The sequence below is a fragment of the Chanos chanos genome, chromosome 9 (assembly GCF_902362185.1).
Source record: "Chanos chanos chromosome 9, fChaCha1.1, whole genome shotgun sequence".
In the NCBI taxonomy this organism is placed as follows: domain Eukaryota; kingdom Metazoa; phylum Chordata; class Actinopteri; order Gonorynchiformes; family Chanidae; genus Chanos; species Chanos chanos.
The window spans coordinates 43419637-43440992 of NC_044503.1; the positions used below are offsets into that span (position 1 = coordinate 43419637).

Here is a 21356-nt window from a genome sequence, read left to right on the forward strand (position 1 = left end):
ACACACACACACGCACACACACACACTCACAAATATCACATCAGTGTTGTAGTGTATAGTCAGATTTACACGTCACTGATCACGTGACAGTATATTTACAGAGTCACCTTTGACCCCACCTCCACCTCATTCTGTCCACTGATGGAAACCTTCTCTGGTCCATCTGAAACACAGAGGCATCATGGGATGGTGTAATCTACTACTCTGTTCATTTCTATTGTCTCTGCAATTCTATTCATTTCTATAGTGTCTCTGTGTTGGTGAATTCTCATCAGTAAAGTGAATGTGTGTGACACTCACAGTTGACAGTCATTGTGTAGGTTGCAGTTTCAGAGCTGACAGGGTTACTGAGTCTACACTGGTATTCTCCACTGTCTGATCTCCTCACTGGACTGATGGACACTGATCTCAGATCAGCAGAGAAGGTGATGTTGTCACTAGGAGACAGAGGTTGACCATCCTTCATCCATTCTGTGGTGATGATGGAGCCAGTTCCCTCACAGGTTAAAACAACAGACTTTTGATCTTCTATTAGGGGTTGTGCTGGACCAGTGAGGGAAACTCCAGATATTCTCTCTGTAGGAGAGAAAAATGAGAAGAATTTCACAGTCATGTTTCAGATCATAAACCATTTGATCTGAAAGTGAGGCTGCTCGTGCTGTCTTTATAAAACTGTTGAGTGTAATTTAAAAACAGTGAACATCCACACTGTGTCTACAGTTACAGGGGTCAGAATGGGGGGTTGTAGTCGGTCCGTTTTAGATCTCATCCATTTGACTAAATGAACTTCTCCTTGCTTTCATCAAACGGACATGCCCGGTAATGTCTGGTATATCTTTAGTTTGGTGGGATACACAGTACTGATGACCTGAAAAGAGTGTTCTGTTATTATGGCGTACTGTCATTACCAAAACAAAAACCAACATCTGTTTCAGATAATCCTAACTACATAACTTTCCGTTTGATTGCTCAAGGGAATCACAACAGGGAATCTTTTAAGTATCGACTCACAACTCGATGCTGTTACGCTCCTATATGTGAACTGTTATCTGTGTGGACATTGTTGTGGCCCCTATAACTGTGACAGACGTTTTCTCAAAGTGTTGACTGTGACCAGTCGAGTGTCTAATGCCTAGGTGAGTGACAGGGATTCAGTCTGATTTAAGATTGCTCCAGTTAACCAGTTAAGACTTAAGCACTAAACCAGTCCACACTAAACAATTCAACCATAATGAAACTGTATTCTCAGATAGACTTCTTTTCAAATTACACTCATTAAAATCTGCTGAAATTTTATGACGTACAATCAATCAACCAAACATTTTCAGTTAATATCCAGTTTAGGCCAAACATGTCAGAAATGATTTGATAGTTTGAATAAACACATTTATAAAATTGTATGCATAACAAGAATACTATTTTGTATTTAACTCAAAAATAACCATTTGACTCACCAAACACCCTGAGTGTAGTATCGTGTCGTAGAGTTACTGCCATTTGATTTACTATAATTAGCCTGTAATATCCAGAATCATCCAGAGTTAAATCTCTGAGTTCCAGAGCTCCAGTGTAAATGTTCACACTGACTCTGTCTCTGTAGGCAGGTCCTGTACTGTTACCAGTGGTGTCTGAAACGATGATGCCATAAGCAGTATTGAAATTCCAGACCACTACCAGGAGTGGAGTTGGTAATGGAGTGATGATGGTGTTGAAGAGAACTCTTTCTCCCACTGCTCCATACACAGGTCCAGGAGGAAGCAGCCCATCGTCAAAATAACACAGTCCTGAAGAGACAAAGGAAACTGTCATTAACTACACTTTTCAAATCAAACCTCAAATTACCATATGCAACATCACAAACCTCTTTCTGTAAAGTTTAATACTTACTGTAGTGATCAGATTTACTGTATGAATACTCACTGCAGTCAGTGATCAGATTTACTGTATGAATACTCACTGTAGTCAGATTTACTGTATGAATACTCACTGTAGTCAGTGATCAGATTTACTGTATGAATACTCACTGTAGTCTGTGGTCAGATTTACTGTATGAATACTCACTGTAGTCTGTGGTCAGATTTACTGTATGAATACTCACTGTAGTCTGTGGTCAGATTTACTGTATGAATACTCACTGTAGTCAGTGATCAGATTTACTGTATGAATACTCACTGCAGTGGTCAGATTTACTGTATGAATACTCATTGCAGTCAGTGATCAGATTTACTGTATGAATACTCACTGTAGTGATCAGATTTACTGTATGAATACTCACCGCAGTGATCAGATTTACTGTATGAATACTCACTGCAGTCAGATTTACTGTATGAATACTCACTGTAGTCAGTGGTCAGATTTACTGTATGAATACTCACTGTAGTGATCAGATTTACTGTATGAATACTCACCGCAGTGATCAGATTTACTGTATGAATACTCACTGTAGTGATCAGATTTACTGTATGAATACTCACCGCAGTGATCAGATTTACTGTATGAATACTCACTGTACTCAGATTTACTGTATGAATACTCACTGTAGTGGTCAGATTTACTGTATGAATACTCACTACAGTAAGTGATCAGATTTACTGTATGAATACTCACTACAGTAAGTGGTCAGATTTACTGTATGAATACTCACTGTAGTGATCAGATTTACTGTATGAATACTCACTGTAGTCAGATTTACTGTATGAATACTCACTGTAGTCAGTGAATGAATGAAGAAGAGTATTACCTGTGGTGAAGATCAAACTCAGACAGATCAGGATGGTTTTCTCCATGGGTCCTTTTCTGGTTCTTCCTAAATGATGTTTATTTCTACAGTCCCTCACACACTGTCACTGTCTCTCACTCACTCTCACTGTCTCTCACTCACTCTCACTGTCTCTCACTCACTCTCACTGTCTCTCACTGTCTCTCACTCACTCTCACTGTCTCTCATTCACTCTCACTGTCTCTCACTTACTCTCACTGTCTCTCACTGTCTCTCACTCACTCTGACTGTCTCTCACTCACTCTCACTGTCTCTCACTCACTCTCACTGTCTCTCACACACTCTCACTGTCTCTCACTCACTCCCGTGGCTGGGCATGTACTATATAAACCTCCTTAACTGGTGTGACCTTTGTGACGGCAGAATCCAGTAAGTTGTTGAGATATGAATGGATTTATGGTCTAGGAGAATGCAGCTGTTACATAAACTTTAATTTTAACTGCTGTAACTGTGAGAGAGCCCTCAGTGACTTCCTGCTTTACAGTGAGAATATCAGTGTATTTAAGTTACATCTGCAGTTACAGAATTCACATTAGTGTAGTTAACACTTACTGAAGTTAACACTCTCTCCCGCTCTGTATGAGACTCTTCAGTGAGTTCCCTCTGATCTTCACTGACTTACGATGAGAATTAAAGCGTCTTTAAGTTTCCCCACATGGTAACGGTGTAGGACTATGTCATACAGGACCTGGCCACGGAGCCTGGACTTCATGTTTAGTGTTTTAAATATGACTGAGGACAACATTTCTGTCTCTCAGTCTCTGTGTGTGTATTGTGTGATTTTAAATGTTGTTGGAGATCAGAGGTGGGAAAAATACACACATTCTTTACTCAAGTAGAAGATACTTGTGTAAAAAAAGACTCTGGTAAAAGTAGAGGTACTAATTCAACTTCTTTACTCAAGTAAAAGTGGAAAAGTACAGACTCTGAAATTGTACTCAAATTATAAAAGCTAAAAGTCGCCCCTTGAAGGACATTTCTACCAGATGTTTCTGTGCATCTGTGCTAACTGAATCTCATGTCATATTAATATAATTCAAAGACTATATAACCTCAGATAAAATAAAAAAAAACAATACAAAAACAATATACTGAAAATAATGAACATGAACTTTGCTCCAATGTGCAAATCAGTTGTCACCAGCAAATCTCAAACCTTACAATCAACACGACAACACACTTCAGGATGAGTCCCTTTCTTGTCTGTTTTGCCTTGTTAAGTCTTTTACATCGTTTTCGTCTTGTTACACTTATCGTGCGTGACAAGCACCGATGGAAATGGTCTTTTCTATGTGTTATTGTCCATATCATCCATTTAGGTTGAAATCGATCTTGATGTTGGGAAGGTGTGCAATGATATAAAATCAAAATAATCGATAATTCCCCTCAAACGCGTTAAAACTACAGTAACGAGTCTGTTTTGAAAATGTAAAGAGGAGAAAGTGCAGATATTTGTGTTAAGATGTAGGGGGTAAAAGTAAAACTTTGTCTGAAAACATAAATACTCAGGTAAAGGACAGGTACTTAAGTTCAGTAACAAAGTATCTCTATTTAAGTTCAGAAACGAGGTATTTAGTTACTTCCCACCTCTGTTGGAGATAAAGAATTTCTCAGTGAGCTGGATGATCTGTGTGTGTGTGTGTGTGTGTGTCTGTACGTGTGTGTGTGTGTCTGTGCGTGTGTGTGTGACAGTCAAAGAGCAGTTTCACTCCCATGTTATTTATTAATTATGACTGATCAGTGACTTCGACTTATGATTTATGATCTTTTCTTCAAATTCATTCCTATCAAAATGACTCATGACCTCTCTCTCTCTGTCTCTCTCTCACGCTCCCTCTCTCTCTCTCTCTCTCTCTGTCTCTCTCTCTCTCTCTCTCTCTCTCTCTCTCTCTATCTCAGACTGTGGAGTTATGGTTGGTTGTAAACAGTGTGATCCACACGAGGAAGTGACATGGACAGAAATAATTCCCAGAAACGAATATTAAACAGCTTAATATGTTACTGTTGTCTGTAATGTGTGCTGTTTACTTAATCTTATAAACAAATATTAAACAGTCTAATATGTTAGTATTGCCTGTAATTCGTACTGTTCATTTTATTTTATGAAGAAATATAAAACAGTTTAACATGTTACTACTGTCTGTAATGTGTACTGCTTACTTTATTTTATGGACAAACATAAAACGGTTTAATATGTTACTACTGTCTGTAATCTGAGCAACTATTTAGGTGCTGATTAGAGATGAATCAGATAAATATAGACATACTGAGTGTGTGTTTATCTGTCATAGTCTTGGATAAATGAGGGTTAACTGAACCAGGGAGACAAAGCAGTCAGACAGTGTCTGTCCACACATTTAAATCAGTTATATATCATTTTAATAAATCTCCATTATAAATAAACACATGAGTGTCACAGGATGTTCCAGAGTGAAATTCCCCCTATAAAGAGCAGCTCTCTCTCCTCAGCAGATGCTCATTAGATGAAAAACCTAAACATTAGCTGTCTAATCTAACGTGTGTGTGTGTGTGTGTGTATGTGTGTGCGTGTGTGTGTGTGTGCTAATTTAGATCAGTTTTCTGTTGTTCTCCTGTTCACACAGAGAATGTCCCTGTATGCTGGTGTGTATTTCAGTAGCTGATCTTCGTGGCGTATGGAGATTCCTCATGTGTGGGGACTTTGTCTTGTGTGAAGTGCTGAACACTGGATGGTGATGAAGTTATCTGCAGATCAGAGAACAGGGCAGAGGGTTACCAGGGGTCCTGACAGTGTTTTCCACCATCTGTCTCTAACAGAACATTCACTCACTGTAAACACTGTTATCAACACTGTAATGTCAGTTACCTTAACATTCAAATTTAAACCAGTTCACACAGAACTTTACATTTAAATGTAAGGCTTTTCATGGGTTTGTAACTGAGTTAAATCCTTACAGTGTTCATGTAGACTGGACTGGTGGAGTCTTTAACCTGCTGGAGAGAAAGAGAGAAGAGTGAAAAACAGGAGTGAAAAATATCAGGATCTGGTTTCTGTTCTTTATGATCCTTTCAACCCACAATGTAAGCACACGCACGGTGGATCTGCATTTTCACCGACTGTGGAATGAATGCAATCCAGATTCGCTGTGCATGTGCTCATGTTGTGAGTTGTTTTGAAGTACGTGAGCTGGTGGGTGAGTGTGCTGGGATGGCACGGAGGAAAGGACTATAGCCCATCACCCCAGTGACCTGGGCTTGAATCCTCTGCTGCTTCAGCTGTCTACATGAATTCACTCTCTCACTCATTATCTAAGCCTCTTATCCTGATCACCAATACCCTCAGTCAAGATCATCAGGGACTCCATCATACGGCACATAAGGTTTCTCACACACTTCTCAGCAACTGCACTAGTATCCGCTGCTAAGACATCCTCTTCACCTATCAAGTCAACTGAAAATCACGCCAGCTCACCCTGCAGGCCTGATCACATACAGTCTGTCCCAGACTCTGTTCCACTTTTGATCAACTCGGACCATAAACCACTCCAATCCGCTACCTATACCATGTCAATCTCAAACACACGCCCGGGGATTTCCTATACCAGGTCAACACTGGTGCTACTCCAGAGTAAAGAGATTCTGGTAGCTTCACAGCTTTTTAATACCTCTGTTTTATTTTGAAAGGCACTGTTAAAATCCTCTTTTTAACCATCTACAGAGTCCCAAAATACTGTGCTGATATTATTAACAAGTTTTTTTCTTTGAGATTTTGATTGCCCAAAGATATCAAATCTAGATCAGACTCTCAACAAACAAAAGATGTATCACTGAAAATACCATCTCTCAGTTTATAGATGCCGTAACCAAATCCCCATCTATAAGTGCAGATACTGTTGATGTAATGCTCGAACACTTTCACTCCAAAATCCTGAATGTTATGGATGTTGTTGCACCACTAAAAACAAAGAGGAATTCTAGTAAACAAAAACATCTTGGAGAAACACCACTATGATAACATCTTAAAAAAGAGTGTAGGAAAGCTGAGAGAAAATGGTGAAAACCCAAACTCTGTATCCAATATGACATCTACAAACAAACACTTTTAACTTTCAACACTGGACTAAGTAAGGCTAGGGAATCACATTTATCCCTACACAAACTGAACCTGAACTCCTCAATATAAATATAAGTAACAGATTTGCACATTTCTTCAATGATAAAATTGAATGTATTGGATCCTGTATTGCAAACTTGCAGCCAGATGACAGATTAACAAAACTGTTACTTTAACTGAGAAAAAACATGGTTCCATTTTCACGATTTGACAACATAGATCTAAAAATACTAGAGGAAATAGTTCGGCACCTCAAACCATCAACCTGCTGCCTTGACCCTCTACCAACTAACGTCTTCAAAAGCATTTTTAGCTCTGTTGCAACTGATTTAGTGCAGACAGTCAACTGTTCACTTACGTCAAGCTCCTTCCTTAACTCACTAAAAATGGTGAGGCCACTTGACCCCTCGATGCTTAAAAACTACAGACCCGTCTCAAATCTTCCTTTTATCAGCAAAATTACTCAAAAAGGTAGTTTTTAACCGACTAACCACTTGCTTGAATGAAAACGACCCCCTTGATGGGTTTCATTCAGGTTTCCACTCCCGGCATAGTTGTCAGGTTCAGGACTCCTATACAGCTGTTTGGCCACCAGATGGTGCTATTGTTACTCATTTAGTCTATGTGCTTCACCTGTGTCTTGTTTGATCTGTGTATTTAAGTTGCCCTTACTGTGTCTGTCTTTGTTCAGTCTTTGCCATTTGAATCACACGAGAGTTAAACCTCTGTTTCACTGTGTAAACCTTTGCCTTGTTTTTTTTTGTGCCCTTTTGAGAACTGCTTTTGTCTCCTCTGATTTTTGTATCTCCTGGGATTTCTTTTGATTTTTATGCCTTTTTTGGATTCTAAGAACTGTTTCTCAGTTTTATTTGTCTTTTGACTTTATTAAACCTTTTAACTGTCTTCTTGTGCCGGGCTCTGCTTCTTGGTTTTCAGTACTTCAGGATAGCTCAATTAGTTGAGAGTTTCACCTTGAATCCGAACACCTCCTGACAATAGTACAGAGACTGCACTTATAAAAGTTCTGAATGACATACATGAAAAGTACAATGCAGGGAAAATAACAGTTCTCATACTACTAGACCTCAGTGCCGCAATTGACATAGTAGATCACAAAATACCTTTAAACAGACTAGAAACTGGGGCAGGACTATCTGGCACAGTCCTCAAAGCTCAGATCATACCTGAAGAAACGGAGCTCCTTCATCAAAATCGACAAATATCAGTCTGACCAAGTTGCTTTGTTTGGTGGAATCCCCCAAGGGTCTATACTAGGGCCACTTTTGTTTAACTTGCAAATGCTCCCACTCGCAGAAATCTTGCGGAGTTACGGCATCTGATATCACAGCTATGCAGATGATACACAAATACACCTGGCCTTTTCACCTGATGACTACACTGCCCAAGAGACCCAATCTGTAACCTGGAACAAATAAACAACAGGATGTGTCAGAATTTGCTCCAGTCAAACAAAGAAAAACCAGAAGTCATTTTATTTGGTAGCAAAGAGAAACACTCTGAAATAGCCACTCATTTTGAAGCTAGGGCCCTAAACACTAAGAACTTAGTGAAAAACCTATGTGTTTTATTAGATTCAGATCTTACCTTCACAAGCCATATTAGGGCAATCAACAAAGCTTTTATCATCTCAACTATATCGCCAGAATCAAAGGCCTTACTGTCCCAGCAAGATCTGGAAAAACTAATTCAAGCTTTCATCTCCAGCAGACTAGGTTACTGTAATGGTCCCCTAACCAGACCTCCTGAAGTCTCCGTGATTGCACACACACACTGTGAACAGCGAGCAGTGAATTCGTCTCTGCATTCAACCCATCCAACGCACCACAAGTGAACACACAACAGACGCGGGAGCAGTGGGCAGCATTCCTCTGCGCCCGGGGAGCATTAGGGTTAAGTGCCTTGCTCAAGGGCACACAGCCATGGATGTTGGGCCTGGGAATCGAACCGGCAACCCTCCGGTCACAAGCCCGGTTCTCTAACCTTTAGACTACGGCTGCCCCAATGTTTTTGTCAGAAGTGGGATTCGAACCCACGCCTCCAGGGGAGACTGTGACCTGAACGCAGCGCCTTAGACCGCTCGGCCATCCTGAAAAGACCATTAAACAATTACAACTCGTGCAAAATGCAGCTGCAAGAATTTTAACCAGAACTAAGAAATCGCACACATAACCTCTGGTCTGAAATCTCTTCACTGGCTTCCCCTCCAATACAGAATTGATTTTAAAGTGCTTCTTATCACATATCAAGCTCTAAGTGGCTCAGGTCCTAAGTATAAATCTGACCTGATTACAAAATATATCCCTGTTGATCCCTTATGTCTACAGACACAGGTCTGCTAGTAAAACCTATAAACACATATAATCCTACACCGCATATAAACCTACACCACATATAAACCTACATCACATATAAACCTACACCACAAACAAAACACAGGGAAGCGGCTTTTAGCTTTTACGCCACACACAAATGGAATAAGCTCCCAGAAGTGCTCTGACAATTAACACCTTTAAATCTAGCCTAAAAACATTTCTATTTTCTTGTGCCTACTATTAATCTGATGCTTGTGTTTTATCTCTGCAGTTTATCTTAACAAAGCAGTTCCATCTATTGTCGATGTTAAATTTTATTGGTCTTGACTTGCTTTGTCATTATTTTATCCTTTTTTTATCATTTATTATTATTATTTTTATTATTATTATTTTACTTTATATATTATTTTATGTATTTACTTTTTATTTTCTGTCAGGCAAGACCAAAGCAGGGGACGCAAGTGCGGGCAAAACAGGAGTTTAATCAAAATGGATAAACAAAAGGCGCTTTACAAAGCCAAAAGGAGAGTTCAGGTACAAAACATGCAACAAACAGACGGACCGGCTCAGAGGACACAGGGAAGTGTAGACTTCGCACTGACTGATCCGACGGAGGGGTTTAAATAGGGAGAGGTGTGATGGGAAAACTAAGTGAAGGCAGGTGTGCGGGATGAGAGTGATCAGGCCGGTGATTAGTAGACCGGCGACGCTGATCGCTGAATGGCTGAGACTGGCGAGGGAGGAGGCGAGGTCGTTACATTTTTTTAATTTTCTTACCTCTTTTTAATCTTTACTCACCATTTTAACAATTTTTCAACATTATAAATATCTATCTAAATATCTAGCTAAATATCTATCTGTTTCTTTTTTAGTTTGTAATTATTCTCGTTGTTTCTACCTCTATTTTTTAATGTATTTGTTTAATGTAACTGTATTTGTTTTATTTTTCCTCCTGGTGTGAGGCACTTTGAATGGCCCCTTGGTTTGAATTGTGCTGTATAAATACATTTGCCTTGCCAAGCCTTCACTGTGAACTATTCTACTGTAAATGTACAGTCATTTATTCAAAGCAGTGTTGTCACCTATTTAACGCAAACTTGGCATATTTCTTACAAACATTAACTGGCTACAGTCACCAGTCATTTACAGTGACCCTCTCAGTACTTTACATTATATGATAGTTCTACTGTTTGTTGTTGGAAGGCACTTCAAATAAAATGGAAATCATTCCCAGCACAGATGAACCTTCCTCTTCATATGGCCCAGTCTAACAGACGGGTTAAAATGAGGAGATGGAGACTATGACACAATACAGAGCTCACAGTCAGTGTTGTCTGGGCTTTATTCTCTGAGTCACGTGACAAACAGCTGGTCTCTGTAATGAGACTAAAACTCACTGTTTTATCAATCACTAGAAAGAACACAACTCAGTTTAACTCAGATTCATCCTCTCTCTCAGTTTAACACAGTCAAACACAGGAAGAGATCCACTCACTCGCTCAGTTTAGCACAGTCAAACACAGGAAGAGATTCACTCACTCTCTCAGTCAAACACAGTCAAACACAGGAAGAGATCCACTCACTCTCTCAGTTTAGCACAGTCAAACACAGGAAGAGATTCACTCACTCTCTCAGTCAAACACAGGAAGAGATTCACTCACTCTCTCAGTTTAACACAGTCAAACACAGGAAGAGATTCATTCACTGTCTCAGTTTAACACAGTCAAACACAGGAAGAGATTCACTCACTGTCTCTGTTCCACTGGGCTGTCGGTCAGGAACCTCATAAAGATTATTATGTGATTCTGGAGCACAACACAGACACACACATGTGCGCACACGCACACACACACACACACACACACACACACACGTTGGTTATAATGTACTGTATTCAGCAAACGCTATCTGACACTAGTTTGGGACATTACAATATTTTCTTAATATGATCACAAAACAATAGAAGAAGAAGAATAAATCTTGTTTCATATATGAGTTTTTCATTTTTTGGACAGTCCTCCACTGATCTAAATGCTTTGTAGGGATGTAGTAGAGAAGTTCAACATAAGTCTTTAAACACAGACTGGTTTTCTCACAGTGGTGAGTATTTTATGGTTTATCACCCAATGGGACATGACCTCAGGTCCCAGTGTTTATTCTCAGGAGAATTACTGTATGAAAACTAAAATAACAAATCAGATATAAATATGATATCAGTGATAAATACAGAGACAACTGACCTTTTCCTCTACGATCCCTCCTAAACAAGAAACAAAACACATAGTCATTAGTATTTCATAAACAAACACACAGTTGTTCATTTAATGCTCTGATATGACTTCACCAAAGACAGTAGAACCATCCCCTTATTCGCACAGTCAGAACTGTCTGTCTGTCAGTTTGTCTGTGTGTAAATTCTCCAGGGAAACAGAGTGTATTTACCATTTTTCAAAGTAAAACACCAAACCAGCGACTCCTCCTATTACAACTATCACCCCAATAATGATTCCAGCAATGGCTCCTCCAGAGAGACCCCGTCCTCCTCCACTAAGAGACCCCCAAACTATACACACACACACACACACACACACACATGCATACACACACGAGCACAGACACACACCACAGACAACACACACACACACACACACGCACGCGCATACACACACACACACACACACACACACAACCAGATATCACACATCACTGATCATATAACAGTATATTTATAGGGTGTGTAACAGTGTATTTACAGAACTGTGTCTGCAAACTCACAGTGAAACTTTACCTTTAATTGTTAAAAGATGGTGAACCGTTGTGTTGAGTGAGGTGACACTGTTCCAGGCTGTGCAGGTGTAATTCCCACTGTGTGTGGAGTCAATCTTCTCTATGGAATATGAGGCTGTAGTTTCTCCTGTTTCTCTTCCATTCAACATCCAGATGAAGGAGGCAGGAGGTGTGGACTCAGCAGAGCACGTCAGAGTCACCTTTGACCCCACCTCCACCTCATTCGGGCCACTGATGGAAACATTCTCTGGTCCATCTGAAGCACAGAGGCATCATGGGATGGTGTTAATCTGTTATTCTATTCATTTCTGTAATGTCTCTGTGTTGATGAATTGTCATCAGTGAAGTGAATGTGTGTGACACTCACAGTTGACAGTCATTGTGTAGGTTGCAGTGTCAGAGCTGACAGGGTTACTGAGTCTACACTGGTATTCTCCACTGTCTGATCTCCTCACTGGACAGATGGACACTGATCTCAGATCAGCAGAGAAGATGATGCTGTCGCTAGGAGACAGAGGTTGACCATCCTTCATCCATTCTGTGGTGATGATGGAGCCAGTTCCCTCACAGGTTAAAACAGCAGAACTTTGATCTTCTATTAGGGGTTCTGTTGGACCAGTGAGGGAAACTCCAGATACTCTCTCTGTAGGAGAGAGAGAAAGAGAAGAATCATTCAGGAGGTAAAGGGTGTTTCATTAGAGAAGGATCCCTACAGGTAACGCAGAGTAAAAATGGCTGGATGGATGTGCAATGTCACTTCGTAACAAAAAATCAAACGTAACAAAAGACTTCAGGAACTTACAGATAGCAGGTTCAGGGTCAGGTTTTCAGGTAGACAGACAAACCAACATAAAACACTCAACAATTCCACACAAAGAATGAAGGAAAAAGCTGAAGTGTTTGTACAAGGCTCAACAAGACTGAACTAGCTGAAAACAGACTGAACCGATGATTAAACTTAACAAGACTGAACAATGTAAGTAGTAACAGACAACTTAACCAAAATGGACCACTAGAGGAACTAACGAGAGAAACCGGGCATGACAAGGTTCCTGTAGAGTTGGGTAGCAGTTGGAGGAGAGACTTTTTAGTTCACTACGTGGGCTGGTAAATGTTTCACCAATTGTGAGATTAAATTTTGTGTGACGGATTAGGCAAAAGGGAAGTGATTTATTAATAGCCAATCACTGTACAACAAGATGGAGGGAGGGCGGGTGATTGGATGATTGCGAGAGAGAAGAGAAAAATGGCAGAGAAGTGAAGACTCAGTTTGTGTGAATGGCTCAGCGTTTTGGCTCACGAGAGTTGAGAGAACAGTGTCGTTTCTTTTAAGTTTTTGAATCAGAATAACTTGGTGGATAGGTGAACGGGAGATATGGACGGTCCGTTTCGAGCAGACAGAGAGTGGAGATGGAATCAGCCATGTTTGGGGCACTACTCCAGTAGGTTTCCCCTGCTATTTTGGGACACAGGGACACAGATCCTTTTGCGCTCCATCCATCCATCCAGAGAGTTTAGGTGTTTGTTACCTTGATTGAAACTCCATTTAGATTGTGGGTTAAGAAGCATTAGCAGAAAAATGCAACTCTTAATTGCAACTCCTCTCTGATACCATTTTTACTAGGCAGACGTAGTCCCGTCTGTTACATTTGCACAGACTCTCCCAATGTCTGTCTCTTTCTCTCTCTTTCTCTGGCCCTCTCATTCTTGCTCTCTGTCCATGTGGCTTTGAAACTTGTTCTCCTCATGGTCCCTGTGTTCAGGACCAGTGGACACCAAAGCAAAAAACACTTGGCGTAACATCTAACAAACAGCAGGTTTTACAAGTTCTTGCAATAGCATTCTTATCATGTGCTCTTTCACTCACCATAAACAGTCATTGTGTAGGTCGCAGTGTCAGAGCTGACCGGGTTACTGAGTCTACACTGGTATTCTCCACTGTCTGATCTCCTCACTGGACTGATGGACACTGATCTGTTATCGGCAGAGAAGATGATGCTGTCGCTAGGAGACAGAGGTTGACCATCCTTCATCCATTCTGTGGTGATGTTGGAGCCACTTCCCTCACAGGTTAAAACAGCAGAACTTATATTTTCTGTCAAAGGTTCCTCTGGACCAGTGAGGGAAACTCCAGATATTCTCTCTGTAACAGACAGAGCAGATGAAAAAGTGTTAGGGTTTTATTTATCTGTATCTGTTTCAGTGACATATGGACCATTCTGTTGAATAGGTGCCTTTTCTGTCCCCAGGACATTACATGCATAAATATGCATGAAAACTATCAGTATGATACACTAAATTATCAAGCTAAGTGACCTGCACTTTGTCCTACTTACAGTTTGAAGATACATCATGTAAAACCTTAATAAGAACTACCTAGAACACCGAAAAAAACCCCAGGATTTTAGTCCCTGCCCACTCTCTAACACTACACTTCACCATGAAATATAGTGATTAGAATCCTTCAGAAATCTTTTTTTTTTATATATTATGGTTTGACTATTTTCAGTTTAGACATTAAATACATTTTCTCATCAGAAATTCGTAATATGTTAAAATACACATTTTAGTTGTGTGCCCAGGTTTTCACTCAGTCCTGTTACCCTGACGCATTCCCCCCTCTAAAAATTCAGGACATTCCACAAGTCACATGATCAACAGGACGTGGCACTATTTGAGTCTCCTGAAGGCCATGGCAAGACCGGAAGTATGTTCTCTCCCTCTATTTCCTGTATTTTTGATCATATTGTAAGTATGACTGAGAATGTCAAACTCAACGTTCAGTCCTGTTACCTAAATTATTTCTTAGGTGTCATTATGTTTTTTTGTTTTTAACATGGTTTTGGTAAACCACTTGAAGGTGCTAAGTGTTCTCATGGTATTAGCATTGATGCCATGTGCTTACATTTCATGTATTTGCTCATGATATGTTAAAAACTCCTGTTACTTTCAGTCCTGTTACTCGTATGGATGATAACAGGACTGAATAAGAGCAACAGGAGTGAGAAGTTTGAATGAAACAGACATTTTAAATGTGTATCTGGTATATACATTAATTAATTATAATACTATTCACTTGATTTTAAGTGTTACAGTTGGAATTACTGAAACCAGGGGGGAGGGGGGGGCTCCCACTTGTAGAGGATTGAGAAATTGCCTCTATTTATAGTTTAGTTTAATAACAGACACCCCCCCCCCTCATTTTTTTGGTGATAATCAGAGCTATTCTAATTGTCTTTTGAAGAGGTTATATTCTCAGGGAGTGATATCGTCCAGACAGTAGGTGGCGTTCCGCACTCCTGTGGGTCAGCTAGGGAGACATAGCTTCAAGCTCTAAGCCCGCGCAGTTCAAAAATAAAATGGCGCTGGCTATAGTAAAACACTAAAGAATGTCGTCTCTCTTCATTGATTCACAGGTACGGAAAAATCACTTTATCTTTTTATGAAACACTGTCGGAATTCTTATGTACATGTTTTGAAGTGTTTTGGTGTGATTGCGAGACAGGTAGAATGTTTCAGTCCGTAGTTACTAGTTGGTTATGTGCTTCGAATGCCACATTACTCCTGAAATAGCAATGTTAGCTACGTTAGCTAGAAATTTCTCACTGTACCAAGTGTGTTTGTAAATTTCAACATTACATGGTATGTTTTGTCACACATGAAGATTTGATGTTAATATCACAAATGCGTTACTATTCTGAATGTAATTCACATTGTTAAGCTAAAGAAATGCCATGTTATTTCCGTTTAGTCATTCGATTTCTGATGGTATCTACCAGTTTATATATCTTGTTAACGCAGTACAGTTAAGCGCGTGAGTGCAGGTGTCCCGATCACCTTTGTGTTTGTCATCAGCATCAGCAAACCGGAGTATTGGTAACTGTTGATTAGTTTGCACTTGTTTTCTTTTTTTGGTGTATACTTTCATCCAATGTGTTATGATACGTTCCAACCAAAGTAAGTGTACAGTAAGAGAATTCGTTCGTTGTTGTCCTGTTGTCGTAAAATGTTTATTTTTCTTCATGTTAAAATGTAGACGCTGATACGAAATGAAACAAAGATTGAATTAAAGAAAGTAACGTTTCTGATGTTCAAAAATAAAATGGCGCTGGCTACAGTTAGACACTAAAGAATGTCATGTCTCTTCATTGATTCACAGTGTTATCCAGCCTGTGCATCACTTGCTGCCGGTCCAGATATCCCCTAGGTCTGGGGCCGGTAACGTTGTCACCAAGAAACCCACAACCTGTCCCTTAGACCCCATTCTCTCTCACGTTCTTTTACGAAACCTCTCCCTCACTTCTCATATCATTAACATTAACACATCTCTTACGACCGGAACATTCTCCACCATTTTCCAGCAGCCTGGGGTCACTCCACCACTGAAACATTCCAAAACTCTTGAATCAGGTTAATCACTTTTTGTCACAGAATAACCTGCTGGATCACATGCAGTTTGGCTTCAAGAATAGTCATTCCATGGCGGAAGAATCTTCTCTAAGACTACAGGTGAAAGTTTTTCACAACACAAACCAAAAAAAAAACTTACAACAAATCACGTTTTTTCTTCCTTTGAAACATAAAATGTGGCTGTTATCCTACCACAGACATGAGGTAATTTTCCTGAATTCAACTACTTAATACAATCTGTGAATCAGTGCCACCCTCATCGTAGGTGACAAGATGAACCTCTATAAGTTCACCACCATAGATATTTTGTCCATTAGTTCCAATGTAATTCTAGGTTACCCACCCGTGGATCGTGTCCACTCTGCAGTTCAACAGACTCTAATGACGTTAAGCCCCGCCCCTTGGAGCAGAAGTTACCTAATAAAAAAGGCTACAGTTATGCACGATCTCTACTTGAATATGATTGTCACAAAATTCCAACCAATCACTGCCTTTGTTAACCAGTCATCATTTTTACTTGTTCGATCAGGTGATGAGTGGCGACTGAAGAGGGCTGTGGAACTTCATTAAAGAGAGCAAGGAACACAACATACATAATTTGTTTAATCTACATCTTGTAGACTGTAGTTTTTTTCCGGTCTAGCGCTGCCAGATGGGAAGAGTTAAAGTATCGTACCAGAGGCTTAAAATGATCGCATTTTGTGGAAAATTATTGTATGTGAATCATAACCAAGAGAGCAAATAGGTGTAAATATGTAATTTCAGAAAACACGTATTTGGGATGAATGACTTTTTTTCAAATATGATAACTATCGTACATCTGGCAATGCTGGGTCTAGTTAAAGAAATCTAGTCTAGAATTGTTTATTTATCTGCATATTTCCAAACTTAATTTGGTCTGCAAGAGCTAGTGCAGCCTAAGAAGGTTGTCCTATCTCACTAACACCCCACTCATGGCCCGTGCCCTGACGTGGTGAGTGGGCTTTCAACTAAACAGGTCTTACTTTCTCACCCAAATAATCTGTTTAGCTCTCTGATACGTCTGTGGTACAAACTGCTCCTTAACGCCTATTTTTTATTTATATGGATTTGTCATCTGACATTTAGTCTATATAATGTCTTCCTATATCTTCTACCACCTCAGGCCTTATTCAAAGAGGAAAAGATGTGTTAGTTGCTAGGGGGCATTGCTTCGCCAAAATAAATCTGGTCACCAGTCACCGCTGTTCCATGGAGACTATGACTGCACACAGTCATACGTTCTGACTTTTTTGTTCCAGTAGTTTTGGAAATGTATCCAGACATATACAGTGGTTGTGGCTACAGATCTGAATGTCATAGAGGAGTGGACTATTGGCCTTGGTGGAGGTCCACGCTCTCTGAATCCCCTTTTAGTTTACTCTCAATTCCTTCAACTTTTCTTTAACTTGTGTTTGTGTGTAGTTCACTCTTAATTCTTTTTCTTGCACTTGTATCTGGTCTAATACTGAATTTAGCTGTGGCACTTTCACTGCAGACATATTGTTAATAGCTTCATGTTTGCATCTTTCCTCATTTGGAAGTCGCTTTGAATAAACGTGGATGAAAGCAAAGAAATGAACAAGTGTAAATGTGAAAGGTGAAGTCGCCAACTGAACACAGCTCGAGTGAAAGTCTTAAAGTATCAGGCTTTTAATGTACTCCCATTCTAAAAAAGCACAAGTATAAGAAAACATACTGCAGTTAATAAAACATGACCAAAACAGGGTCTTCCTGATGTTCGATGGTGAATTCTTAGACACTTATTTCCCTAACCTGTGGTAAACCAAGCAGGCACATCATGAACTGTATGAACTGTTTTATGCACTGACAGCAGTAACCATTTGTTCTAAACAATGTGATGGATAATCGTCTATGCTGGTATGACTGGTGACTAATGCTTCTCTCAGTTACCATCTCCTGTGTCATTTTGAACCTTCTGACGCTGCTTTGATGTCAGCCAGCTGCTTTACTCACAGTAATGAGGATGAGCACATACCATATGAACTAGGCTGTCTGTGTACATCCACTCTAGTTAGGTCTTATGACTGAGATGCTTAAATCAGCCTGAGGTGGTATTCCCACATTCATTCAATCAGCTACCCCATGTGTATATATATATATATATATATACACACACACACACACATGTATACATACATATAAAAAAGGTTTCTGACTGACTGTGCGCAGTGAAAGAAATAACTTATCCACAGAAATGTACTGATGTAAAAAGTATTTATACCTTTTGCAGTGTGGGACTATTTGATCAAACAGAAAGACCCGATTAATTAAATGAACTAATTCCCTTAATTGATCCCTATTGGGAAATGTGTCCTCTCTGTGTCATCCATGCTAACTCTCCCAGGAGCAGTGGGCAGCTACAGTGAGGTGCATGGGGACCCACACACACACACACACACAGTGAGGTGCATGGGGACCCACACACACACACACACACACACACAGTGAGGACCAACTGTAGCTCTTGGGCCAGTGTCTTGGTCAGACGCAGTGACAGGAGCATCTCATCTCTAACATGTCTTTACCCAGAACCACTTCCCCACCATGCCAGTGACCAGTGGAACGGAAATAAAAACATGATATTTCAACGTCTTTGTCCCAAAATATGACAGTAAAATTTCTAAAGTACTTTTTGTAAAAAATGAATTTCACGTCAAGACTTTTTGATGACCTATGAAATATTGTGCTATATATAATTTGTTTTACCCTCTAGAGTAATAAGGAAAAGAGAAGAGGATGTGACCAGGGTAATGATGCCATATTTTGACAATGGGAATAAAAAGCACATTTTGACTGAGTCATTACTCACCAAACACATGTAGTGTAGTTCTGTGTATTGTATCTGTACCACTTATCCTCACAGTCAGGACATACTCTCCACTGTCACTCACAGTCAGATCCCTCAGCTGAAATGAACCAGTGAATGCGTCTAAATGAATTCTGCCTTCATAAGCAGCACCAGGGACAACACTGCCAGACACTGAGGTAACAACAGGTAGTCCATTAAATGTCCATACGACATACTGAAGAGGTTCTGCAGCAGGACTGATGGTTGTGTTGAACCAAACACTTCCTCCTACTGTTCCATTCACAGGTCCAGGAGACAACACTGCATCACCACCCAAACACACACCTGAGGAGACAACACCACATCACTACACAAACAAACACCTGAGGAGACAACACCATGTCACTACACACACACACACCTGAGGAGACAACACTGCATCACCACCCAAACACACACCTGAGGAGACAACAACACATCACTACACTAACACAGACCTGAGGAGAGAACAGAGTTTTAATATTTTAGTCAGTATCAGTCATAATGAATCTATAGTAAAGTATAGTTTAAACATAGACCATCACTCTGAAGATTAATTTCACAAGTGCTAACAAGTGTTTCATAAAGTCCAAAATGCTTGTGTCACAGACTGAAGAAAGTTCTAGATGCAAATTTGTTTCATTTCATTGGAACATAAGATTTAACACTTCTGGGAACTCACAGGTTCAGGAATCAGGCTTCAAATATACAACACATGGACAATTCAGTTTCACAGAACCAAAGAATAACTAGGTGTATTTATATGGAACAGAACAAAACGGGTGAAACTAATGATTCACTAATGAGATTAGCCAAGAAACCAGAAAGTGTAAGTGCAAATCTATCCTAAAATGGCCAGCAGAGGGGGACAGAGAGAACCAGGGTGTGACAACAGGGATTGTTATGGAACATTTAGAGATAAATGAAAAACAGATCGAAGGCATCTCTGCTTTACAATTTACACAAAGAAAAAAGGGAAAAGTTCTTCAGATTTTGTAATGAAATATGTAGATGATGACACACACTCACACACACAGAGATGAATAACACGCTGTCTCACTCACCTACACATACAATTCACTCACATTATCTCTGTCTGTCTCTCTCATCCCTCTCTCTCTACTTCCCTGAGCTCCCATACCTGCCCCCACTGTCTCAAACTTACCAAATATACACACCTCTCACTCACATACACTACACGTACAACACAAACTACACAGACACACACCACACAAACTCATACGCACATATTACACACTGCTCACCACCACACACAGCAATTACTAAACAATTTCACACTCATACACATAACCTTACACACAGAATAACTCCCACAAATAACACGTATATAAAATACATACACTTTTCAAAAATCTCACTAATGTATTACATCTTTCTCTCTCTCTCTCTCTCTCTCTCTCTCTCTCTCTCTCTCTCTCTCTCTCACATACATAAACACACACACACACACACACACAAACACACAGAGCCCTTACTGGTTAACAATAATGAAATAAATCAAATAAATGTTCGGTGGCCAACAGCTTTAGCACTGATACATTCCTTCATCAACAGGGCAGTAAAGGACTAGCACTGGAAGATCAAATAACAGAGAGCCCCCACACTGAAGCCACTCAGCATTTTACACACTGCTGCAGACACTGGGATCCAGCTCAATGTCTAGATCTGATGTGATATATAGCCTTTAACTCTTTAAAATGATAACAGTCCTAACACAGAAGAGAAATGCTCTATGAACTGGTCTATGGCCTCATATGATGGTTTATTGTCATAAAGGATGAGATGTTTTTACCTGTTAGCAGGACTATGATCACGGAGGACACTGCAGTGGGCTCCATTTGGTCTGTTCTCCTCTGTCTGCTCTCTGTGAGGTTTTGACCAAACTCATCAACTCTCACAGACTCAGTGTTAAACCACAGGGTAAAACTCTCTCAATAACAGTCATTCACTTCCTCATTCTCTCACATCAGACCTTTGTACTGTGGTGAAGTTTAATACAGTAACAGAGAATAATGGAGAGACCTCATTAAAAACACACATCAGTATTTTAATACATCTGTTTTA

At 39.9% G+C, this 21356-nt stretch overlaps 2 protein-coding genes and 1 non-coding gene across 3 annotated transcripts in view; all 3 read right to left on the reverse strand.

The window, feature by feature from the left end:
- The window catches only part of LOC115821842 (carcinoembryonic antigen-related cell adhesion molecule 5-like), a 17040-nt gene extending 14254 nt beyond the window's left edge, over positions 1-2786 (reverse strand). The window contains exons 1-2 of the mRNA XM_030785629.1: positions 2741-2786; positions 1620-1784 (exon numbers count right to left, since the gene is read on the reverse strand). Of these exons, the coding sequence (XP_030641489.1) occupies positions 1620-1784; positions 2741-2786 (211 nt within the window). The remainder of the gene's footprint in view (positions 1-1619; positions 1785-2740) is intronic.
- Positions 2787-8901: 6115 nt separating this feature from the next.
- Positions 8902-8984, reverse strand: trnal-cag (transfer RNA leucine (anticodon CAG)). The gene has a single exon. It is a non-coding gene; the product is annotated as a tRNA-Leu (tRNA).
- Positions 8985-10388: 1404 nt separating this feature from the next.
- LOC115821843 (carcinoembryonic antigen-related cell adhesion molecule 1-like) lies at positions 10389-21130 on the reverse strand. The gene is made up of 8 exons (XM_030785630.1): positions 21085-21130; positions 19254-19424; positions 12360-12635; positions 11994-12248; positions 11648-11768; positions 11446-11465; positions 10955-11010; positions 10389-10472 (listed from the first exon to the last, which is right to left on the reverse strand). Exons 1-8 carry the CDS (start codon positions 21128-21130, stop codon positions 10389-10391), a joined length of 1029 nt encoding a protein of 342 aa, XP_030641490.1.
- Positions 21131-21356: the final 226 nt, after the last annotated feature.

Bases quoted from the DNA above. Each gene is read 5' to 3' on its own strand.
- LOC115821843 (XM_030785630.1), bottom strand. From the start codon at position 21,130: ATGGAGCCCACTGCAGTGTCCTCCGTGATCATAGTCCTGCTAACAG. The intron at 12,249-12,359 runs GTGAGTGTCACA...TCTGTGCTTCAG, and splicing joins CTACACAATGACTGTCAACT to ATGGACCAGAGAATGTTTCC. The intron at 11,769-11,993 runs GTAAAGTTTCAC...GTGTGTGTATAG, and splicing joins CCATCTTTTAACAATTAAAG to TTTGGGGGTCTCTTAGTGGA.